At 51.1% G+C, this 22956-nt stretch overlaps 8 protein-coding genes across 8 annotated transcripts; 3 read left to right on the top strand and 5 right to left on the bottom strand.

Moving 5' to 3' along the window:
* Positions 1-1458: 1458 nt before the first annotated feature.
* Positions 1459-2281, top strand: BO86DRAFT_69736 (uncharacterized protein). Its single transcript, XM_025677580.1, has 3 exons — positions 1459-1569; positions 1638-2011; positions 2096-2281. The coding sequence occupies exons 1-3, from the start codon at positions 1552-1554 to the stop codon at positions 2100-2102; spliced, it is 399 nt and encodes a 132-aa protein (XP_025528398.1). The 5' UTR covers positions 1459-1551; the 3' UTR covers positions 2103-2281.
* Positions 2282-2362: 81 nt separating this feature from the next.
* BO86DRAFT_428230 (uncharacterized protein) lies at positions 2363-4479 on the bottom strand (the record flags this gene model as incomplete). The annotated part of the gene is made up of 2 exons (XM_025675577.1): positions 2363-4153; positions 4429-4479. The coding sequence occupies 2 exons, from the start codon at positions 4477-4479 to the stop codon at positions 2759-2761; spliced, it is 1446 nt and encodes a 481-aa protein (XP_025528397.1). The 3' UTR covers positions 2363-2758.
* Positions 4480-5185: 706 nt separating this feature from the next.
* On the bottom strand, positions 5186-5986 carry BO86DRAFT_311546 (6-phosphogluconolactonase; the record flags this gene model as incomplete). Its single annotated transcript, XM_025667909.1, has 1 exon — positions 5186-5986. One exon carries the CDS (start codon positions 5984-5986, stop codon positions 5186-5188), a length of 801 nt encoding a protein of 266 aa, XP_025528396.1.
* A 3796-nt stretch (positions 5987-9782) lies between these two features.
* On the bottom strand, positions 9783-10190 carry BO86DRAFT_69489 (uncharacterized protein). Its single transcript, XM_025677579.1, has one exon. It carries the CDS (start codon positions 10134-10136, stop codon positions 9909-9911), a length of 228 nt encoding a protein of 75 aa, XP_025528395.1. The 5' UTR covers positions 10137-10190; the 3' UTR covers positions 9783-9908.
* Positions 10191-11371: 1181 nt separating this feature from the next.
* BO86DRAFT_418368 (uncharacterized protein) lies at positions 11372-11602 on the top strand (the record flags this gene model as incomplete). The annotated part of the gene is made up of 1 exon (XM_025675073.1): positions 11372-11602. One exon carries the CDS (start codon positions 11372-11374, stop codon positions 11600-11602), a length of 231 nt encoding a protein of 76 aa, XP_025528394.1.
* A 1368-nt stretch (positions 11603-12970) lies between these two features.
* On the bottom strand, positions 12971-13473 carry BO86DRAFT_428221 (uncharacterized protein; the record flags this gene model as incomplete). Its single annotated transcript, XM_025675576.1, has 2 exons — positions 12971-13062; positions 13176-13473. 2 exons carry the CDS (start codon positions 13471-13473, stop codon positions 12971-12973), a joined length of 390 nt encoding a protein of 129 aa, XP_025528393.1.
* A 3861-nt stretch (positions 13474-17334) lies between these two features.
* BO86DRAFT_388663 (RNA-binding protein) lies at positions 17335-19642 on the top strand. Its single transcript, XM_025671912.1, has 4 exons — positions 17335-17802; positions 17866-18022; positions 18107-18302; positions 18364-19642. Exons 1-4 carry the CDS (start codon positions 17716-17718, stop codon positions 19328-19330), a joined length of 1407 nt encoding a protein of 468 aa, XP_025528392.1. The 5' UTR covers positions 17335-17715; the 3' UTR covers positions 19331-19642.
* Positions 19643-20708: 1066 nt separating this feature from the next.
* Positions 20709-22773, bottom strand: BO86DRAFT_388661 (TBC-domain-containing protein). The gene is made up of 2 exons (XM_025671911.1): positions 21794-22773; positions 20709-21701 (listed from the first exon to the last, which is right to left on the bottom strand). Exons 1-2 carry the CDS (start codon positions 22328-22330, stop codon positions 20892-20894), a joined length of 1347 nt encoding a protein of 448 aa, XP_025528391.1. The 5' UTR covers positions 22331-22773; the 3' UTR covers positions 20709-20891.
* Positions 22774-22956: the final 183 nt, after the last annotated feature.

Here is a 22956-nt window from a genome sequence, read left to right as displayed (position 1 = left end):
CGATGAGGAAGGGGTATAGTGTTAATAGTAGTAGTCAAGCAGAGTAAGAAAACAACCACGACGGCAGGATATAGTAGCCAAGCCAATCGAGCAAGCAGCATGAGGAGGGGAGAAAGAGAAAAGGACCCAAGTCGAGAAAGGGACAGGAAAGGAACCAAAAGATCCACTGGGCCCAGAACCGCCGTTTGAGCACCGTAACAGTAGTAGTGGTCATGTACGTAACTTAGTAGTTAAGTAGTAGTTAACTACTAGGTAACTTACTTGACTAGCTACTCCGTAGGTAGCTAGGCAATCTACGGAGTACTAATTCACCATATCATTGCAGATACTTACTACATGGTAATGTACTACTGACTTACTGTGTCCTGTACATAACTTATTTCATGTTGGTGATTGCTGGTCAAGTAGGTAGGCTGGTTCGCCCCCCCTTATGATTAATTACGAGTTGCGCGCGCAGAATGATGGCATTCTGATCATATTGCTCCTGCTTCTGCCCTGATCTTTTTCGCCTCCTCCCCGAGACCTTGTAATTTTTTTTTCTTTCCCGAGCAGATGGCAGTGGTCCGAGATATTGGAGGAGAAAGGGTAGTAAGCATTTGTCTCATTTCACCGCATTGTCGGGTGACTGACTGTTGACTTGAGAGTTGAGAGTGAGTGAGTGACAACCTTAACAGCCTCTTGAGATCCTCTAGCCTGGGACTAGACTATCATCTCAATGGCCTACCATACCGAAAGGAGAAAGGTTACCGATCTGGGTAGACCCGCGATCCCCCCATCTGATGTCTATGATTCGACCAACTGAGGAGGATGCATGGGGCCATGGTCTGTTTCCTCCGCCGGACGGTCTGTTGGGCGCATGAGAGCGAAAAGAGAGAAAGGGAGGGAGAAAGAGAGTAGCAAGCAAGCAAGCAAGCAGCTAGAAGTCGAGGTAAACGCATCTCTTCACCTCCCATCTCGGTACGAGGTTACACGGCTGAAGGGGGGAGATTAATATGAGCATGACCCTAATGCTTAAGCTTGACACTATCTTCTGCTGTGCTGCCAGCGAGATCAAAAATAGAGTCCAAGGAAAAAAAAAAAAAAAGAGAGAAAAGAAAAAGAAAAATACTACTTACTCATAAGAAGAAAAGGAAAAGGAAAAAAAAAAAGGTTGGATTGATGACCAAAGTCCCCACGTTCGCTTAGTCAGAGTTACTCTCCCCCAGAAACGAAACGATGGGGTCAGTCCATCCGTCAGTCGGTTGAGCAAAGCCGAAGCCCAGCGAAAAAGCAATCTCTATATAAATCTCATATCTGCCCACCGTCTCCTCTCGGCTCATCCAATCGTGACCCATCCCTCCCTCCCCATTACAACCCGCCCGCATGGACGCGGTGAGGATCTTATTCCCGGCTCAGCTTTTTGAAAGTCGGACTGTTCGTTCACCTTCTCTCGCCTTCCAAAACTAATCCCTCCCCGTTCCCCTCCCCCCTCCCCCCTCCCCGTCCAGCTCCGAACCACAGTGAGCAGAGCAATGATTCACTGGAGCACGGACTCCGTGATGAACTAGGGCAATGCAGCAGCATACTTCTGTACAGTATCTTCTGTTCTCGTTCAGGCTGGTCCATAGGGAGGATAATAAGAAAAGAGAAAGATCTAGGTCGTCTTCAGTCTAGTCGCAAGAGGAGCGACGGGTAATATCGCGGCCCTCCAGATCAACAGCCTTCCCGGTCAGAGGAAAAACCGGATCCATTGCTCTTCTCCTCTTCCCACTTTCCCAGTTTTTCCCTGCTTTGTCTCAGCACAGTCTCTGGGACAAGGTGGGGACGATTGTCGGCTTGACAGCTCAACAACTGGTTCGGAGTGGATTTTCGTCCGCTCATCTGCACTGGTTCTCTCTGCTTCTGGCTCGGGTGCGAGAAGAAATACGGGCTGTATGGAGGTGTGCAGCCTTGTTGGGTTGTTTCCTTTTCTTTTGACAGGAAGCCCAGGTCCACTGAAGAGTCCCCGGCTCGATGAAGCCAAGGTCTATCTGTACGCTACTGTCGGCATCGCCAGCGGTGAAACATGACCATAGGTGGTACAGTCTAACCACCAGGGAACACACGAATCGCTCAGGGGTTGACCAGCGCACTAAACTCCCCTCTGGCGAGTATCAACCGTCGTTTTCAACAAAGTCAGTTGACAGTGGGGGTGATGAAATGCTGTTGAGACGGCCCGGCCTTCAGCGTCGCGTGTCGAGAGGAAAAAAACTCTGTAAAATGGACAGGCAGAGTGGAAGGAGGTGACTACAGCGAAACTTTGGGTGGACTAGTGTTTAGGTCCCGGGTTAGCCTTGGCCCAAATCAAGGTTTCAGGTGTAGCAATGCCTACCTTCTAGAATCGAGACAGGCCCTTTTGACAGCCGGGTCGCTTTATGCAGAAGTCCTGGAAGGGGTTGCCCGATCGCTTGCGACGCAAGGCAGCTAGTGAGCAGGGCTACCTAGTGTAGAAACCAGCCAGGCCTCCCAATGAGCGGCCCGGAGCCTGACAGAACCGGTTTTTCGTCCCTTGATGACCCCATGATGCATTGCTGGTTTGACCCCCCATGTTCCGCCAGGCGAATCCAAGGCCCGGTAACGCTTACGGCAGTCGGTCTCTCGTCCGGATCCGGTGTACTGATTTCCAGAAGGATTGCTTGATTGATAAACAGGTTGGTCTCTGCACATTTTGTCCTCTCAACCATGGTGGGTGAGACAGAGGATTCGCCGCCAGGAAAGAAAAGTGATTGCAAATGATTCATCATGATTGCATGGAGGTCTGTTCCTTCCAGAGTCCCAGTCGCTGTTCTTGGGGTGGCATGGCGCTCACCAGCTTCCGAGCAAGTTGACCAACCCATGCCCGTTCCGCTCTTACAACGTCGCCTTCAATCTTACGGATTGTGTGCAGCTCCTCGATCATCAGGTTCACCGTCTCCTCGAGGTTCTTAATCATGCGAAACAGCGCAGAGCCGTCGAATCGCTCCAACTCTCCGTAGCCCAGAAGGTCCAGGCTTTGTAGCTGCCGCGAGCAATAGTCCAATTTTGTAGATAAAGCCGACACCTCTTCTTGCCAAGTGCGGTCTAAGGAATCAATGAAAACGCCGTCGTACATTTCGTGCTCATGGTGCAGCAGCCGGTGGTGCCGAATCTCTTCCACCCGCTGAAACCACTCTTCAAATTTCTGCACGGCCACCGTGTAGTGTCCTTCCAGAGACTCCGTCACCCTATACACGTCCTCTGCAACCTGCGAGAGTACCCGAATCTGCTCCGCAAATCCGAGTGGGCCATTGTGCTCACCGGAATTTCGAAACCAGCAATGCAGTGCGTGTCCATTCAGTTTCGTCTGATAATCCTGCTCTGCAGCGAGCGCGGCGCGGTATTTAGTGGCCACGGAGTTGTAGTCCTTCCGGAGTTGAGCTTCGACCTCGGCCGTCCAGGACGTCTTCTGTTGAAGAGATGAGGAGTGTGTGAGGCTTAGTTGTAAAAGCTCTGTCTGCAGGGCTGCAAGCTCGGGCCAGGATGAGGGTGACGAAGATGCATCCGCATCCTCGGAGATGGTGACAGTCAGATTCTTTGTAGCCGGGTTGACCGCCTTTTTTGATAGTAGAGCTTGCGGCTGAGACGAAATCTGAGCTCTCGGACGTGTCGGAGTTATGGTGCTCGGTGAAGGTGACTCCAATTTGCCTATCAATCGACTCACATTGGGCGTGACCCCTTGACTTCGATGACGCGCGTGACCGCGACTGATGGACGGCGTGCTGGAGCTGGGCTTGACTGGCTGTCGTAAGGAAGCGGAGCGACTGGGTCGAAGCGACGGGGGAGGCATATCTGCTTTCTTGGGAGATAAGGGCCGTCCATTTTGCCTGTGAGCTAGTTCTTGTTTGGAGGGGGACAATGGACTTGGTGCAAAAGTGGCCTGTTTAGGGGTGCTTAGCGTAGCGGTTGGCTTCACAGGTCCAACTGGTTTCAGCGGACTGGGTCGAATGAGGCTCTGGCGACGACTTGCCCCGGTCGCTTCGCGTGTCGAAGGTTCACCTTGCTGCTGAGACCCCTTTCCCCCGATCTTGGTCGGTCGCTGGGACAGGCGAGTCTCTGCCGGCTGCTGAATTCGAGAGGGCTTCGCAGAGCGGGCATCGTCACGAACCGGCAGAAGGCTCTTGTTTCGTGTTGTGATATTCTCATTTCCGGTGGCAGGATAAGAAATTTTGCCGCCAACTGCCGTCGAGGTTTGGGGAGGGTTGGCTTTGGTGGTAGTAGAGCGCCCGGTGGTCAATGGCTGATCATTTTTGTGTCAGCAATCAGGAAACAGCGAGACTGTTATAGCACACAAGAGAAGCATAAAGCAGAGCAGACTGTCAAAGGCGTTCCGAGACCATTGCGGTCATTTTAAATGAGAGAGAGGTGATCAAGGGATGACGAGATGCAACTAACCTTACCGGTACGGGGCTCACGGAGGGAAAGGGAGCGCGTTGGAATCGGCATGACGATGGTAGATCAAGACATTTGCGGGCGCTGAGTTGACTGGAAGACACAATGTATTTAGGACTGAGCTTCGTAGACGGGACATAGCCCCTTCTCACCACCGATGTAAATAGTGCTTGCTCAGAGTCGCAGAGGTGGAGGTCTGAGTTTAGCTGAAGGCGGCAGTTCCGGACGGAGGCAGCTGCGGTGAAGGTTCCGCATAATTCAAGGGAAGCTTGGCTCAGCCCGGTGAGCACCTCCAACAGGGTTATTACGCATGTATGGTCGAAGTTAGTTACACTTACACTGCTACTACAGGAACTGGAATTTATACTCTATGATAATCATGACCCTTGATCTTCTCAACCATTGACCAGACGGACCATACAGAGCTTCAGATCTCGTCTGCCAAGCACTGGGGCGACTTCACGTGATTATAGCATTCGTCCATTCATTGAGAAGCGGTCTGTGATATCCACAGGATAACAACACAAACTTTTCCGGAAGTCTAGAAGGGAAACTCGCAGATAGAAAAGGCGGGACAAGTCATCCAGTCCTAGCGACAACGATCATCAAACTCCCAACCCCATCCACTTCCCTCGGTCATTTCCATCACGGAACTGCATCGTGCAAAAGCGCAATCACCGATAGCTATCATATCCCTCACATTACCTGGGTACGTAGTTCTGATCGAACGAAACCAATTTGGCCCATATGCGCCCATCAACTACAAGCTGCCACGTCTCGGGAAGGCGACGCCCTCAATGGCCGCATGGTCAGTGAACCAGCTGACTTTCTCACCGGCCCCCTGGTTGACCAACGAGGATGGCAAGTCTCTTCCTTCCTCGGCATCAAAGATTTGCTTCATGATATCCTTCTTTCCACCCCCAGTCGCGACAAAGGCGATGTTGAGAGCGTGCGTGACCACCGGCAGAGTAAGGGTGATGCGCTTCGGGGGCGGCTTGGGTGAGTCGCTGATAGCTGCCGTCCAAGCATCCTTCTCTCTGAGAAGCTCGTGGCCAGGGAAAAGACTGCAGGTGTGGCCATCAGGCCCGCATCCCAAGAGGATAAGATCGAAGACAGGCAGCTTCACACTGTCTTTGGCCGCAAAGGAGCGCATGAGGTCCTCCTGGTACAGGTCGGCCAGCTCCTGGGGATCCTCATCGTTGACGTGAGCGGGGTCGATCGTATGCACGATGGGAGCCCCCATTTCCGCTGGAATCTTATCGAGCAATTCATCCTTCAACAAACGGTAGTTGCTGTCCTCGTGGTCGAGGGGTACGGCGCGCTCATCGGCGAAAAAGATGTGCCACTTAGAGAACTGAGCAGTATCTTCTTCGGAGCCATTTCCAGGCGCGAGGAGAGCCTGCGCCAGCACCTTCGGCAAGGAACCACCAGAGACAGCAACACGGAAAGTGCTGTGACGATTCAAGGCGGAGTTCTGTATACGGAGGACGTAAGGCCTCAGTTGCTGGGCCAGAGCATCGGTATTCGCAAAGCTGTAGAGATTAGGGGCAGAAGCAGCCATTGTGAAGGGCAAGCGGTAGCTTGTAGGGAAGGGGAAAAAAAAGGCGATGTAAGAAAGAGAGGGATTTGGAGGGAGAAGGATAATTGATCTGCCCGAGCGAGAATAGGAGGGGGGAAAGTGAGTAAGAGCAGAGCAGAGCAGAGGAGAGGAGAGGAGAGAGAGAGAGAGAGAGAGGAGGGGCGGTTTTCGGTCAACAGCTTCAGGGCGGGGGCGGGGCAAAGGAAGGATGGAGAACTGTTGAACCTGAATTGCTTGCTCCTCCGTACCTGCCGGAACGTGAGAATCACACGGGCGGGAGTAACAACAACCAAACTGTGAGCTAGTTACTGTACAGTAAGTAAGTGACTTAGTAGTAATAGTTAGGTAGTTGTTGGGACCGACGAATACTCAGTGAATTGATCAGTGTTCCTTCTTGGTGTTCCTTGCCGCATGGTGATGAGAAGGAGAAATGCCGGTAAGGTGCCAGCCTGAGGTGAGCCATGATTGACTTACTGAGTCCTCTACTCAACCATGACGTCGTTGCCATATTCAACGGTTTTGCAATGGGCAAAGGGAGGGGCCTGGAAGGATTGGAAAACACCATTCATTCATTCAGTCATTCACTCCATCATCATGGATACTCCTTCAGACTCCTTAGGTTAGTGGTGGTCCTCCCCCAACCAACAGACAGCAACCAACCGTCGGTCGAGTATCTTCTGTCACGATAAGAGCAGAGGCCGGAAACCACGGCCTCATCTTATTCCTTTTCTACGTGCCGTGCCGAACAACGTTGGGCAGGAACGGTTAGTGGTTTTTATTGTTCTTCTGCCGTGCCCTTGTCTTTGCCCTGTCTGTCCATCCTCGGCAGCCGCCACAGGACAACCAATTCTTGATTTGAGGGAAAGCCGCCGGGATCCGCGTCGAGCAATGAAGACACCTTGAAATACCTCAAGTGACAAGCATGTGAAATGATGTCAGCATAACGCTCTGCCTGCCCACCTACTGCAGCCTTCAAGCATCACCCCTCCCCCCCTCTTCCCCCCTCCCCCCACTAGATCTAGAGAGGCTTGCGATAATGATGATCCTCACACCACAACACCTGTAATTGAGAATTATCGGTCCATACTATTTGATCATGATCAGTAGACTAAGCCCTGCTAGAACAGCTAGTTAGCGATCTGGAACTAGCTCCTGCATCCAGCTCCAGTAAAAATGATAGGGCAGGAATAGTTTGGTCCCGGTGCTTGACCACCCCGATGATGAAGGCGGCTTAGGTATGCACGCGCGATTACAGCATCATGCAGACGCTGAGATCAAATCCCAGTCAATAGTCCTTGCATCTGATGACTGATGTAACTTAGTCAAATTGACTAACAATCTCAGTCAGTTGGTGCGGGTTAGACTGAGGTCCCTGCACCGGGAGAGCGCCTCTGGGGGAGAATGAACCCGTGGATTTGTCAATGCCCGTGTGTCACCATCGGCCACCGCTCTGAATAGGTGCGTGCATGCGTGCGTGCGACCGACCATTCTGCAGCCGGGCGCATTCTTGCACAATTGCCATGACATGTGCGCATTGTCCCAGTTCTGGCAGCGCTGCTATCAGCCGAATGTGATGTTTAGGCTGTATTGGAGTCCCAGCAATAACTTTCAGCCAACAGATAAGGAAATGAGAACGTCTCAGCACACAGGTAACTATAATGTGTGAAAACGAGGGTAGATGTTGCAGCTCTGCAGGTTTCGACGCAATGATGGATGATTGAAGTCAGCCTATCTGTCGGTAGGACAAGAAGCAACACAATGACAATAATTGAAATCAGATCACTTGTTAGGGAGTTGTTCAGAATCAGAACTGTAAGTAACCGTGTTCGTCATTATTAGGGGGGAAGATATCCCCATGGCCTCCTGTAAGTTAGCGGCCACAGTTCCATTACGGGCAATTAGGGGAAGGTTCCAAGTTGCTTTGAGGCTTTCACAAGCGAACGGTAAGTTCGTATGTAGACGCTAAGCCGGAATAGAAGAGTTGGCAGCGGGTGCAGAGACTAGGAAAATGCCTCACCGTCGATTTAGGGGGAGCATTGAGGACGACGTACTCAGTACAATTGGGATCTAGTCTTTCTTCTCCAATCGAACCGCGAATTGCGAACTTCATTGGCAAGGACCTGAAGGTGCCTCTAACCATCCGTATTTTCGGTTGGCTTTCTTACTGCCCAGCTGCTCTTCCCCACTTCCACCATTAGTAACGAAAGTAGCCGCACTGAGTCGTTGGCGAGGCCGTAGCGAATCGCAAGTTGCTCCCTCCTAGCAAAACGCTCGCATTTTACCTGAACAGAATCCCCGAATCCACTCTTACCCAAGACTCTGGGTAAAAAATTAGGATTAGTGGCTTCAGAAAGGCATAGAGCACACAATCCATTCGACCACTAGCACCCGGGGTACAGCAGCGATGACAATGATGGCGCAGAGAATAACGGAATTGAGTTCCGTAGAGGACAAAGGCGATGACGAAAACGTAAAAACAGTTGGTGCAGTGCTGCGGTCGGACTGCTGCGATGGTTCCTGCCTAAAAACCATGACCTTAATTTCTTTCATACGCAACCCTACATCTATACAAGGCGGTCTAAATCAAAGAAGAATTAGTGTCAGGCAGTCAGGACTTAGAAAGAAGAATTATGGTTTGACAGCAACACATGATGGAACCCGATGAGTAGGGCGACTGGAGCAAGATCGTCCGCATCCTTCATGTCCAAAGTCCAAAGTCTGACAGGACATTCTGAAACACTGGGAGGTGACCGCCTCACAACTCACAACTCACGACTTTCCCGCATGCAACAACGCCGTCGTCGCCGCTATTACGCATGAGTCCAAGGCCCAAAATGCAGGCACTACTAAGTACTCCGTAGACATAGACAAATGGATCATCGCGGTAACATGATTTCATGCTAATGTTCGGGCCCAACTCTGGGAGGACCTGCTGAAGGCAATGGCGAAATCGACGAAAGACGAAGGTTGAGATGACGAGACTAGACTTTCTCTACCAATGGGAAGGAATGCCATCAGATATCTACAATTCCGATGAATTCGAGGCTTGGTTATCAGTCGTAGTCATCAGCGCGGGATTTACCGCCTGGTTGGACCGACGGGGTTGGCTGGGCGCGGGAGCCTGAGTTTTGATGACTACCGCATGTTCCACTGATCGATGACGACCAGAGCAAATCACCAACCTGGATTAATATTACTCGCGATCATTGAAGGGAAAAAAAGACTGTTTCTTTCCTTAACTCTCAAAATGCAGGCGGGGCCATCTGCTCCGCCCGACTAATGATTTCTGGTCCATAATCTATCAATTTCAATAGTACGTCGCCCTGCTGTGAACTATGTTGCCGTGACTAAGACAACAGCAACAGCAGCAGCAGCAGCAGTAGTAGCAGCAGTAGCAGCAGCAGGTGGAATGGAAGGAATGGAACGGAACGGGTGGAGTCTCCCAGCAGGCGGGAGCCGATACAGATTGATTGATTGATTGTCAGATATACTTCCCTCATAGGTTGAGCCACTGATAAAAGTAGGCCACGAGTTGTCCAGTCCCTGAATGGGCAGAGAAAGAATGGTAGATCCGAGTCTGAACCAGACCATTCTAGTGATCGCCCCCGTCTTACACCCTTTGACTTCCCGCCCCCCTTCAGCGCTGGTCATGACGACACGACCCTGGGTGTCGGTGCAGCAGAACAAAACGAATGCAGACAAAGGTTATGGAGGGGAAGAAGCAGAAGGGAGATTGATGCATAACACCAAGCCTCGATTAACTGCAAGTGGGTCATTGTGGCTTGTCTGCAGTTGAGATCAGGATCAGACACACTACGTAAGTAGTCGTAATTTATGATGGCGGGGGAGAGGGAGGGGAGGAGGGGTTCAAACAAAGATACTTATGAACGAACATCATCATAGTTCAACGATAATGCAAAACAGTAGGTTTAGATGGTATGAAACCAAGTCCCAATTGGCGGTTGCCCAAGATGCGACCGAGTAACAGGGGTGGTTGAACAATCGAATCAACCTGGATGATAGTCAATGAGGTGAGGTGGAATGTAATGGAGGTGATGGAAGTGATGATGATGATGCCACAGGGAAAGCACTCCAGAGCACTGGAAAAGACTCGCATCACCGGTTCGTTCATCCAGGAACCACCAACAACAGGGAAGGGCAAATTAAGTCCAGTGGTATATTTCGAAATTACACCTACAACTTACTACCTAACTACGTAGGAAGTCAAGGTACCTAGTACTGTGCTTCTAGTACTCGGTAGGATAACCAGCCAACCATTCGATAATCATGAGAGTCGGCTGCCGCTTCTCCGGTCCATCCCATCAAATCCCATTGTTAGTTATTAAACGCATCATTCCATCACCACCATCATCCACCCCTACATTGGATTGCTGCATTGAAAAAGGACCCGAGCAGCTGCCTCATCAGAACAACACCACTTTCAAACAAATCTTCCTGTGGTTGACTGACAGACACAGTGGGAAAATCATCATCAAGTCTGAAACCTGATCCCCACATTCCATGCAGCTGCTTATAGTATCAGCTGCCTTATTCCTCATGCGTACGGTCTTGAGTTGGTAGCCTCGTTATTGTTATTGTTGTTGTTATTGTTGTTGTTGTGGTAGTGGTGGTGGCCATCTAGTTTCATCAGCTTTGCACATCCTATCCTTACCCCTGTCTTATCATTGGATTTTAATTTTCCTTACTCCGAGATTCGATTTTCGGTTTTTACCGTTTTACCTGAGGCAATCACTATAAATTACTACCACGTACTATTTTGCTCCCGCTAAACCAGACCGGTGCAATTACGGAGCGAAAGAAGTGGAGATCGATCTGACCCTGAGGACTTCCTTTTGGCGCTGGGCTTTCTGGTCATATAGAGATATTTCCAGCAGCTACAGCCCAGCTGGAATTTGAGCTCCGAACTCCTTTTCATCTTCTGATCGCTACTCCAGTCGCTCTTATTTCATACCTACCTGTGCCGCGACTGCAACCATCTACTCAGTCACCAACCACTACTTCCATCTGTCTACACCTCCCTCTCTTACCACCACTACCTACCTACCTATCGCAACTCCCTTTGCAATCTATCTCGCCTCACCTCTGTGGTCTATTACTGCTGCCTAGGATTTCGCTGGGGAAGAGACATTTGATCCGGTGGTCCTGTGCTACCTACCATCAACTTCTACACATCGTTTTCCTCCAATTTTCCGCCCGTTCAATTGACCACCAGCCGGCACAGCCACTGGGCTTGAACTCTTTTAAATATCCGTCCTTCCGCCTCTATCTCTAATCACTGTTCCACGAGCAACGGAGTTTCTCGCCTCAACTGTTCGGCATAGGGCCGCCACAAACGGTCGGGAAAAAATGAGTTCTTCTTCTGTTCGAGTCCAACACCCACCAACCGGAACTCCTAAAGGGGTCGTCGCTTCTCCCGCTAGTTCAAGTCCTACCTCAATGAACTTCGACATTGTCCGCTGTTCGAGATGCCAGCGCTCCATGAGCCTTGAGAACGAGTCATCCCCCGGTGTGGTTCGTTTCGGCATGAACTCCTACTACTGCAGCCGGTGTGCGTCCATGGTCGGCTTCATTCGTTGAAAGACGGAATCAATAGGCCAACACTCTTGATTTTAATTCGGATGAACCAAACAACATCAACATGAACAGTGTCTTTCGTCACCTACTCTAACCGCTTGTACCCGAATCAGTACCCAGGTCACAAGCCGACGTGGAATCGCTGGTCTTCCAATGTGTGTCTCTATCGTTATCCGAACGCTCGCTTCTACGGTACTGCTCGGGAATGCCGCTATTCAACCCAAATCATATATCCGCAATCCATTGACATGGACCTGCATCGGTGCAGCCCAAATGTTGGGCAATCTGTTCCCTGGGTCATTCTGGATGCCATGCGGCCTCTACGATCAACACATCCGAAGGATATGGAAGACCCAGCTGCTCACGCGCTTTATCCGAAACCCCCCTGCACGAAGACCAAGGCAGATATTCTGAGAAAATTGGAAACTCTCGGAAGCGATGCTTTTGACAAGCTTCGCTCTGTGCTCTCGATTTCTACTGTCCCCGCCACTTGGAAGGGGAAAGATCTACAGGATTTCATATGTCCCTTTTTAAGTCAAAAGATGGGGGATTGAAAAGGAGTTCGATGTATGCGCATTGTTATGTAGCGCATTCTTACCCTTGACCCGGGCATGTAGCATCGGGATCCCCATGTTCCAAGAATGCGTTGTGCTTGTTCCATTCCGCAGCTTCAAGGTTCAAGACCACGACTTCTTGTGACCGAATGCATTAGCCAGTCTTGTTTTACATGTGTTGATGGCCCACTTTGTATGTCTGCAGCAAAGCTGCCAATCAAACTCAGCAAATGTTTTTGAATCAAGTGATATCGACATTTTTTACAGTAGAGCGCTTGTGTGTATTTTACCATTAGCGACCGTAATCTGTTTTTTTTTTCTTTTACTTGTGCTAACAAGCGCCGATCTCATTTGTATACGTAGTGTAGGACTTTACTACCACTGGTAATAATCAGGAGGAGAAATACCCGACTTGGTATTACTTGTCTGAATATAGCAGCTGCATGCTAAAGGTGCTTCGTGCTTGAAGCCTTGTCATGAAGCTGCAATAGCCCTTCTCTCCCCCCCCCCCCGGAATCCGAACCCCGCGATATGGGGTTAGCGAGGTAAACAATGGTCAATTTCCTCAGACCGAATCAACATTAACACGGCGTGTGCCTGTGAGACACACCGGATACATGTCTTCCACTCTATTGCTGGAAGTGGCTATATTCAGAAATCTTCAGCGCTACGTCTGTTCGGCCTTTCCCCTTTCCTCTCTCTTTTTTTTTGGTGGTTTTTCCCCCCTCGCTCTTCCCCGCCCCGTCCAAACGAAATGCCTCCGCCGCAGCACCCGCACATGCCCCCCCGAGCCCACTCAACCATCCCCTCAAACTGACTAGCGCTGTCCCTCTTTGCGTCTTCTCTTCTTCTTCTTCTTCTTCTCCTCCTCCTCCTCCTCCTCCCGCTTTTTGACTTTTTGGGTAGTGTCTTCCCATCATCGTCATCAGGCTAAGGTGGTCGGTCTATTTTAGCTCCAGCGCCATTTATCATTCTAGTTTTACGTTGTTGTCCTGGCAGCCTATCACACTTCCACGACTTACTGGAACTGGCTTGGTTGCTTTCATTTCTAGTACGTAGTGAAAGTCCACTTAGTAGACTAGGCTCGAGTTGGATAACAGCTGGATCTTCACTTTTGCTTTCTCTTTCGCAAGGTCCCCCTTTGCCAAGGCCAACGTTGCGAAACGCGAATCCCCGTTGGCTTTGCTTGCCAGGGGCGCGTAAGAGGCGTTTATTCCTGTTGGTGACTTGGTAAGGGTTGGTCTGAACCTCTCCCCGTCGTCGTACCCCTTCTTTCTCCAAGGCTTGCTCTGTCGTTCGGCCCAGTAGGTAATGATCCATGATGTACAGTAAAACAAACAACAACAACAAGCTATAGAAAAGCCTCCAGCGCTTCCCCGCCTTTCTCCCCTCCCCCTTGCAGCCCGAGGGGAACTACCGTAAGTCCTGGAGGTGTCGCGACACAGCTACGTAATAGGTTGACTTCGATGATGTGATTCTCACGCCTGATTGGTTCCAACCGGCTGGAATGGAAAGATGAAGTAGCGACGACTAAGTTACTATGTATCACCCATCACACAGCAGTAGATAGTCGGAAAGGTTAATCTCAACCTTGATGGAAGAAGAAAAAGAAGGTTTGGGATTGACCCAAGATCAACAATAGTTCATGCGATGTTTCTTTCGGGGAGATCATCTTTCTTCCCGCGCCCCCCCCCCCCGACATGGAGAAAATAACCAGAGACCCAAAAGTCAAAGATTGGGGGGGGGGGGGGAATTATAGGAAAACTCAATGCACTGTACCGGGTGGACGCAGCGGAGTAACTTCGTTGAGGGTCATCCAGTAAACCTACCATGAAATTCAAAAGTGTAATTCTTAACTTATCTTGTCCCTTTGCAGTTGTGCGTGGTTGTCAACCTTGGTCGGGTAAGTCAAGTCTGCGTACGGTTTCTACCTATTTCGTGCTTCGCTGATCAGTGGGTCGGGGTTGAGTGACGCCGTGGTTTGGGGTTGGATTGGGTTGGTTTCATCGGCTGTCTGGTCTGCCTGTCCCCCATGGTTCCACTCTGGCAAGCTGTCATTTGCCTGGATAAGCAATTGCGAAAGGAAAAAAAGGGGGAATGAAGCGCAATGGAGGAGGGTGAGAGGTGGATGTTTATTCCAGGACGATCCCAGCCCGGTTTCAGAAGATGGTGATCATCTAGTTCAGAGCATGGTCTCACTGATAGTCAAGGTAAAGGCCAGCTATGCCGCTTATGGTGGTGGTTGTAGAACTAATTTCGGAAGTGCCAAATAAACAAATTGACAGACACAAAGTATGATCTGCCATGTGCGCTCAGGAACGCGGACATGTCAAAGGAAACTCTCAATTGACGGATGGCTTCTTTTCAACTTCCTTGGACATGTGACCAGTACTGTACCTCTCATCTACGTTGTCCCTTCACGAACTACCCCAACTCTTGCTGAACCCTCTTATTTTTTTTTCTGTTTTTTTTCCAAATTGGTACAACTTCCAACTCGGTCGCCTGTTCCGTTTCTGAGAGCAGGCAGAACTTCCTCTATGAGCGCCATTTGCATAGAATCCAAAATCCCTGAAGGGAAATCTGGGTTCGGATCGCTCATGCATCCCCCACGGACCCATCAAGCTCCTCATTGATAATTTCTCCCCAGTGCTGTGGACACGTGCGCGCAGCATGAGTCGGTGTCTTTGTTGTACGAACCGTGACACCATTGAAAGCTTGATCCTTGCGACCGTGGTGACAAGCCAGTTCGCGCTTCATCTCATCTGTTACGGAACATCTCTCGAGGTTGATGGTAATCGAGGATGCATCATACGTCGCGCGAACCCGCCTCATTCGGACAAGCGCCTGTCTGGCCTTCCCCATCTCTTCTAGACGAGTGATTGCTCTGCTAGCGGAAGATCTTACCAAAACGATGGGACCGTGGAGCAGAGGAAGCCTGAGGGCGGATCTTGCCTATCGATCGATCGCTCCAACTATCGGTCTTCCTTAGGGAAGTGGGGTTGGGTCCCAAATCCCTGTGAACTTCCCAGGTCGCTGGGTGACTAAATCATCCATCCTGACTGTTGAGCTCAGGATGATGAGACTGGCTGGGACTACAAGGATTTCTGAGCAGGCTGACGTTCAGTCGCATCGCAGTCGATGGCAAGACATCTTGGCTCTCTCTTTGCGAGCTGAGTCCGGCACCGAAGCTCATATGAGTCTATTTCATCGTCCTCCTGTAGGTTGAAGGACCACCCTGACTGAATCCATCCTTAACCAAAGTCTTCATCTCTCCGCACTAATCTGATTAATAGACTTGGGGATGTGTGGGTGGTCTGCGTGCGTGTGCAGCTCAGCTCTCCACGCTCCGAAATTCCACTTCTCGAGGTTTCACCTCCTCCCCAGGTCCGCTTTCCAATTCGATGATGACGGACCGAGTACAGGCATCTGCCGCCCGAGCGTTTGGTGTATCCTGACCACGTCCCGAGCTGTCAGGCCCAAGACCCCTGCAGTGCGACCGTCGTGATAGGTATCCGGCGGTGACCGCAGTGACGAAGTCGGAGGTGGCGGACGAAGCATCTGTGTATTGGGGGTGGCTGGGAAAATGAATTGAGGAATATGACTCTTCAGATGCACCAGGGTCGCCCGGAGACTGGGTCAAGGGGCAACTTCGGAAGCCACAAGGAAATCACAACCGTGAGTCTTTCTCCTGCCTGCTGTCAAAATTGATCGTCATCCAATCGTTGCGACACTCTGCTATCGCTTCTACGGCAAGTGTCTTGGTTTCTGTATGACTTCCACTGATTACAGGGAACCGATTATGATGACCACCGAATGGCTTCCGTTAGCGATTCTAGCCCTTCAAGTAGATGGAATTACGAGTTCCCCTTTTCAAGGGAACACCCAACAGATAACCGAGACAACTAATATGACACAAGAACACCGCCACTGGACGAGTGCTTGTCTGCCAGACGAGGGAAATTATCAGACATGAGACAGGTCTGTCACTGGTCCGTCGCTGTCACAACCAGCTCCACCTTAGCCAGGGCTGAGGTTATCTGTACTGGCGTGCAGCGGCAGCCCTTCAGTAGGCAAGTCCGGAGAAGGCGAGAAATAGACCGGGAAGATGGGGAGGGGGAGAAAAAGCAAAAAGCGAGATTTTCAGTTGACTCCGCTCAGGTATCTAGTCCATGGTGACTCCTGAGAGCTGGAGCCTTCGTGTCTGGTCCGAGACGACCATCCTGGTTTCACGGACTTCATTGGCTGGAGAATGGCTTTCTCGTCTTGCCTTTTTGACTAAGACTCTCCATGCAATCGGCCAGGACCAGACCATGCAGTGCTGTCTGGTGTCTGCCGGTGTCTACTGCGGTCTGCTGTCGGTGGCTGCCCTGAGATCTGGCGGTGTAAATGTAAGAGGGACAATCAAGTACTGTAACAAGCAGAGAACAACAATTGGAAACAAAACATTGTATCTTATTTGACTTTATTTTCCTTGACATAATTTCGATCTAGTTCATTTCATCTCATTTCTGTCTTTTTCATTGACACATTGAATCCTCCAGGTCATTGCTTTCTACCTCTGTTGACTCTAATGACGACTTTTTCTTCCCTGACATGTTACTTTTTGATATATCCATCCATCGCAGGCGATCATGCATGACATATCATCTCATCCCCCCCTCGTCCTTCCTGGACCTGACACATCTTCCCCTTCCCAAGTTCCCACCCCCCTCATCTCCAGTCCTCTCAGCATCTTATCCACTCACACTTCTCTATTCCGAAGTACAAGAGACAATCAGCGAAAGAAAGCACGTCCTTCATTCGTCAGCGGATGCATCCGTGGCTCTCGCTTACCCTCGTTGAGCGGATCTGACCTGCTCACTTCCGAGCTCTCTCCCCATCCCTCATCTTCATGTCCATGGTATTTTTAGGTATCCCTCGCACTAGCGATCTGCTGCTGCTGCTGCTGCTGCTGCTACTTGATCTTTCGTGTGATTCTCTTCCTCTTTCTGCCTTCTTCCTGAATCCACCATCTCATTCGCACCTCGATTTGGCCGAAGCCGGTTACTTCTGCGTCAGTGTTTCGGTCTCAACGTCTCGGCTTGTCTCTGGGTGGTGGGACGCCCTCCATGTAGGCAATCGATCGACCCTCCTCCGGTCCTTTGCTCGTATCGCTTTAAAATCGACGAAGGTGCAGTCACTCAGCTGGATCCTCCCGCCGCGGATCAGTGCTTCTTAAGCAGTCCGACCTTCACTCGTTCACCTGTGCGACCGGAGCTTCCTGGAACCTAGAACGGTAAGCAGGTTCGCCTGGAGCACCTTCAACACTTATTTCTACGGCGACTCTCTGGGTCATTTCTGACCAGATACTGATCACTGGTCACCTTCTCTCCTGGATCAACAGAGCTTAACTCTATTATCACTTTCCCGCTGGGTTCCGAGCTGTGTGCGCGGAGCCTGTTCTGGGAACCGACCGGACGCAGCAATCCCGTGTGACTGGTCCCCTCAAGTACCGACGGTCGATCTATACACCTACAATTGGAGGCTGGGACGGTGCTGCGACCCCCGCGACTGCACGATAACATGCCTGCACCAACGTCCTCGCGCGACAAGGGGCGAACGACAAAGCAGGGAAGGTCGGATGAGGAGTTTGTCTTGTTCCTCCAGGGAGTAGGTTCCCTCGACCGTGCTCGCTGTCTTCGTGTCTTGCTTATCTCTTCTCCCGTGAACTAGATCCCAGCGCATTGCCGCTGGCAGGAGCTCAAAGATCTGGTCCGCCAAACAGCCCTACATATCCGACAGGCTGTAGTGTACGATGACCAGCATGGATTTCCAACCGGGCTAGGCCAGATCATCGTTAAGAACGAGGACGAAGCGTGGCGAACATATCGTGCGTACCTGAGCCTTCTCCATTGCCATCGAAGCCGTGTGACCGGTCAACAAGTGTGCATGAACTGACACAGTGTTCCTCCAGAGAGGCTATCCACGAATGGCTGGGAGGGCCAAAGCCTCGTTGTGACACTGGCTCGGACCAGCTCCCCTACACGCCCGGTTGCTGGCCCGACCAAGAGTCCCACGTGCTTGATTCCTGCTAATTATATTGCGGGCTACTCGACGCCGCCGAGGGTCACGCAGAACATGGCCGTTCCTCCTTCCCCGATATCTCCTGAGTAAGTGAAGATACCCAGGACAGGCTGGGTTGGAGTTGGTTTTCGGGCTGACACCGAACAGGCCGGTCATCTCCACGAGTCCAACGTATTCGAATTCCGAATATGGTCCCGTGATTGACCTCATGAGTATACCCCATCAGCACCAGCCGTTCCTGCCTGTTTTCGCCGATGCAGTCACTCAGCACGCCATCCCTGCTATCCCACAGTCTCCCGCGCCTCTCCGGCACAATTTCAGTGATGCTTTCGCTATACCCATCCTCCCTTCCTACCCATTACCCGCTGTTCAGCCATTCGTCGAAGGCCCCATAAGCACGCGATTTGGCACAACCGCCGGACGACGAAGCCATTTCCCCCGGAAACCTGTCCACAACTACCATCCCAACAATGTCAGCTTCATCTCGCCGGCCTATCACCAGCCCAGCAGCGCCACGGGCCCCCCACACTTCTCCCCCCGTCGCACGATCTTTGTGCAAAACCTCAGCCCAGCAACGAGTGGCCTGGCACTGCGAGACTTCTTCCATGACGCAGGGGTCGCAATCGAGCAATGCGAGGTGCCGCTGGACACGGAATCTGGACGCTGCAGAGGCTTCGCGCGGGTCACCTTCCGCACGGCCGAGGAAGCCAAACGCATCATCGCCCTCTACAACGGCTGCACCTTCCTGGGGGCCCGGATCCGCGTGAAGATCGACCGGAGCATGCTTCACCACGCATCAACCCCCCCGCTAGATCCCGTCAATGCCGCCAAATCCACCACCAATACCAGCACAAGGAATCACAACACCCTCCGCCAAAGCCACACGCCATCCAAACCCCCGACGCATACCGCTAAAGACCACCGCCGTGGTCCCACACCGGAAGAAAATATACCACGCAACGAAGCCGCAGCCACAACAACAGCCGCGAGGGACATCTCGCCTTCAGCGTCCCCCTCGTCTTCTCCCACTTCAACGGCCGCGAAACAGACCGACCGCTGTGGCCCACTGGTCGTCAACGGGTCGGGAACTGGACGCAGAGCTGTGGCGACCTAGTATCGCCCAGTTTGGGCAAGTTCTTTGATCCTAGCCAGTAACTTATCTCCCAATACGGTTCTGGGTCCACGGCTTAGAGGAGAGCCCAAGATGGTTGTTGCATGTAACCTCTTTGTTTTTGTTTTGTGTTCGGGTTCCAGTGTATTGGTTTTTCTGCTATTATCATGGTGTGCAGGTAGATCAGTATAGTACCTAGATAGGCAGGGACGGGAGGGGAGGGGGGACCTCGAGGCGTTAGGAGTTCGGACTTGCGCTGCTTATTAGAGATTTTTGTTTTTGGAATTCAGGGGGGTTTTGCGCGATAGAAAAAAGACTAATTGATTTAAATCTGTTCATGTCACCCATCCATTGTTGCGAATTTAGATCAACACACCAAGGAACGCCTTGGATCAAATAGCATTATCCTCTCGTGTCGCTCAAAAATGTGTTATGTCATCTAGTAATTCTAATTCTGGGGGTCGACCCAACCCGGGCTGTCCTCGGCATCGGAAAGTTTTCGAGGAAACACACAAGGATCATATTAGGGTTATCTCGCATGCGATGTGAGATAATAAATTCCTCCCATGTCACCATCATAATCATCATCGTCATCATCAAGAACAAAAACAATTCATCGTTTCATGGTCCCATCATCATGGGATTATACTCCAAACCAAACCCCAATCCAGTTAACAGTTTCATCAGGAGGCGCGCCTCGTCATCAGTCAATCAGTCAGTCAGCCAATCAATCAGTCCATCGGTTCATGTCAAAAAATCATATCAAATGCGGATCATCAAACGCAAAACACCAAAATCGAAGCGAGAATAGTACAGTAGATACAGGTTAGTATCGATTGAGTAATGGGATGACAAATGCATACGGGAGCAGGGTAACAAACACATGCAGGAGGCAGGGCAACGAGCGATGAATTAGGAAGGCGCGGGAGCAGAAAAATGTTATAAAAGAAAAGGATAAAAGTACAGACGGAAAGTAAAGGATTCTTCCCATCGATTCCTTATGCAGGGTTGGAAATGCAAGAGTGATGAAAAACAAACACGCAAACAAAAATGGTCGTTTCATCTCGTTGGAACTCATGGCAGCAGGTATCATATGTGTTTGGTTAAGGTAGGTTAGGTTAGGTTAAGAGAGGTATCGTATGCTTCTCGGGGAAGGCGGGATAGGAGAGGCGAGAAGAGGGGGTAGCTAATGCATCCATTCTCGAGTCCGTGATAGGGCTCATTCGGGAGCATCTTAAGTTTTGCCTGAATAAGGGCATGGCAAATGAGCAAAGCGGGCAAGCGCAAGAGCTTCATTTAGCGTGGTTGATTAATTCGGCGTAGAGCGGTTCGGGAATCTTGCGGACCAGCAAGACGGTCAAGGCGATGATCTCCTTGGCGTCGAGAGGAGGAAAGGAGCGGAGGATTTTGTTAGGACTGTCATGTGGGTGATCTGGATTAGCTCGATGGGTCTTATCAGGTAAGGGGGCATAGGGAAATGATGTGTTTCATTGGTTTACGGTGAGTTCTTTTTTCCCGCTCGTGTTGTGGTGTCTCAAGATGTGATGTTATGATGAGGTCATGATCAACAAACATACCTTGGACTCTCGAGAATCAAATCTCTCATGCGGATCAATTGCGCAACGATGCATAGAATATTCAGATGTGGCCCGTACGCGAATAGGAAGTCCCAGAGATGCAGAACCTCCGGTAGGGGCGGCGTGCACGCGCACAGGGTCAACACGGAGGGGAATGCATACAACTCGGCTTGCAAGCCCTTGGAGAAGAGGTAGGCTGCTAATTTGGGCTCAACGATCTCCAAACATCGATCGACAAGTCGCAGACCCCGGTGGACGCCATCCATGGCTCCTCGAATGTAGCCCGGACATTCACGGAGGATGAAAGAGTGAAATAATGCGAAAGCCTCCACTTCACTGCGGGCGGCATATAGAAACGGAGCGCAGAGTACATTCATTCCTTGCACGTAAATAGCGGATTCGTTTGTGACGCCAGGGCTACCGAAAGCGCTGCTGGTGCTGTTGCTGATCACACTCCCGGGAGTACTTCCAACCGGGGAGGGCTCTTCTGCTATGCTTGGGGGCGTATTGATAAGGAGCTCCATCTCACGCCGACGACCGGTCGAAAGTCGCGGACGGGCGCGACGCTTGCTCTTCGCATCGTGAAGCTTCCACGCAACAGCATTAAGGAGTCGGATCAGACTGGCTTCTGTGACGCGGCGTTTGAAAAGGGGATCGGTGGCTAGGGTGCGGAAAGTATCATTGCGAATCTTAGCGTAGGCGGGGGAACGGCCTCGGTGGATAAGTGACAGGTATTCGTCGGTCGATACGGGCGGCGTATCGAGGAGAACAAGCCAGAGATAAACTCGGTAGGTAGACTAGCAACGCACGACAAAATGATTAGCGGACATGCTGAGTACACATTTGACTTGCTCTATCAGGTCACCGGTTGATTATCACTAGAACCTACCATGCCATCTGCGTCTGCTTCGACACGCGTCGAGAGGACAAGATAACGCAGCTCCTCTAGTCCTTCTCGGACGTTCCCATTTTGCGGACCGTCGCGCAAGAGCGACTCAAGCAACGACCGCTTGACTCCAAATCCGGACCCGGTCTTTCTACCGGGTCTTCGGTGCGCGGTGAGAATGGGAGGCTCCCGAGAGGAGGCATCACTGTTCGAACGTGCACGGCGATGTGTGCTGCGAAGCCGCACGGGGGAATCGAGTTGGGGTCCGGGCGCGGGAAGCTCCTCCGCGCCAGCCGAGAGACGTCCGGATGAGGGAGGCGGAGGTGGATGGGAGGAGAGAATCTGATGGGACTTGATCTTGCGCAAGCCTCGCATAGTCCGGGGTTGTGACGGAGATCGTGCCAAAGCAGCGAGAGTCAATTGGGCTTGAGTGGGCTGGGGGGAGGCAGCAGCAGAAGAAGAAGAAGAAGGCGAAAAAGGTGGTACAGAGGATGTAGGACGTGTAGGAGAGAGGGAGGAAGACGTTGGCGAAAGCGACATGATTAGGGGGAAAGAGGGGGGAAAGGTCGATTGGGGAGTTCGAGGAGCAGCAGCAGCAGGAGGAGGGAGAGGAGGATCAGCAAGGACGGTTATTGGAAGCGCAGGCGACACATGAAACCATCTTCCTGGTCAGACTGAACAGACCAGGGAGAGGCTGGGGAAGGTGAAGGGGGAAGGGGGAAGGAGGAGGGGGAGGGGGAGGGGAGAAGAAAGGGAAGAAGTGAAAGAATGCAGGTTCAACTCGAAGTTGAATTTGAAGAGAAGGTGGTGAGTGAATAGTGGTAGTGGTGGTGGTGGTGGTTGTGGTGGTGGTTGTGGTGGTGGTGATGTGGAGCTTCCGGGTGTCGTTAGAAAAGAATGCAAGTATTTTTTTTAGTAGGAAGAAGAAGTAGATAGTCAGAAAAGGGAAAGAAAAAAAATACCAAACAGCAAAGTTGTTGTACTCAGTAACTTACTCCATAGACTTCCTGTCAGTCCATCAGTTCAATCAGTGATCAGGTTCCATTCTGGACTTGGCGAACTTGGATTGGACTTTGGACTAGTCTCGTTATAGTCTCGTTAGTTCTTTAGTTCTTTAGTTTCCTGGCACTACTGCGAGTTAGTTGTTATTAAGTTCAATCCATCCA

The sequence above is a fragment of the Aspergillus japonicus genome (genome assembly GCF_003184785.1).
Source record: "Aspergillus japonicus CBS 114.51 unplaced genomic scaffold BO86scaffold_19, whole genome shotgun sequence".
Taxonomy (NCBI): Eukaryota; Fungi; Ascomycota; class Eurotiomycetes; order Eurotiales; family Aspergillaceae; genus Aspergillus; species Aspergillus japonicus.
Note: the sequence above shows the minus strand (reverse complement) of the source record. Positions and strands in the feature narration are given on the sequence as shown.

Excerpts from the sequence above, each read along its gene's own strand:
- BO86DRAFT_69489 (XM_025677579.1), bottom strand. The coding sequence starts at position 10,136 with ATGAACGAACCGGTGATGCGAGTCTTTTCCAGTGCTCTGGAGTGCTTT.
- BO86DRAFT_388663 (XM_025671912.1), top strand. The coding sequence starts at position 17,716 with ATGCCTGCACCAACGTCCTCGCGCGACAAGGGGCGAACGACAAAGCAG. Across the intron at positions 17,803-17,865 it reads TTGTCTTGTTCCTCCAGGGA|ATCCCAGCGCATTGCCGCTG; the intron begins GTAGGTTCCCTC and ends CCCGTGAACTAG. Across the intron at positions 18,023-18,106 it reads CGAAGCGTGGCGAACATATC|AGAGGCTATCCACGAATGGC; the intron begins GTGCGTACCTGA and ends GTGTTCCTCCAG.
- BO86DRAFT_388661 (XM_025671911.1), bottom strand. The coding sequence starts at position 22,330 with ATGTCGCTTTCGCCAACGTCTTCCTCCCTCTCTCCTACACGTCCTACA. Across the intron at positions 21,702-21,793 it reads AAGCAGACGCAGATGGCATG|TCTACCTACCGAGTTTATCT; the intron begins GTAGGTTCTAGT and ends GTGCGTTGCTAG.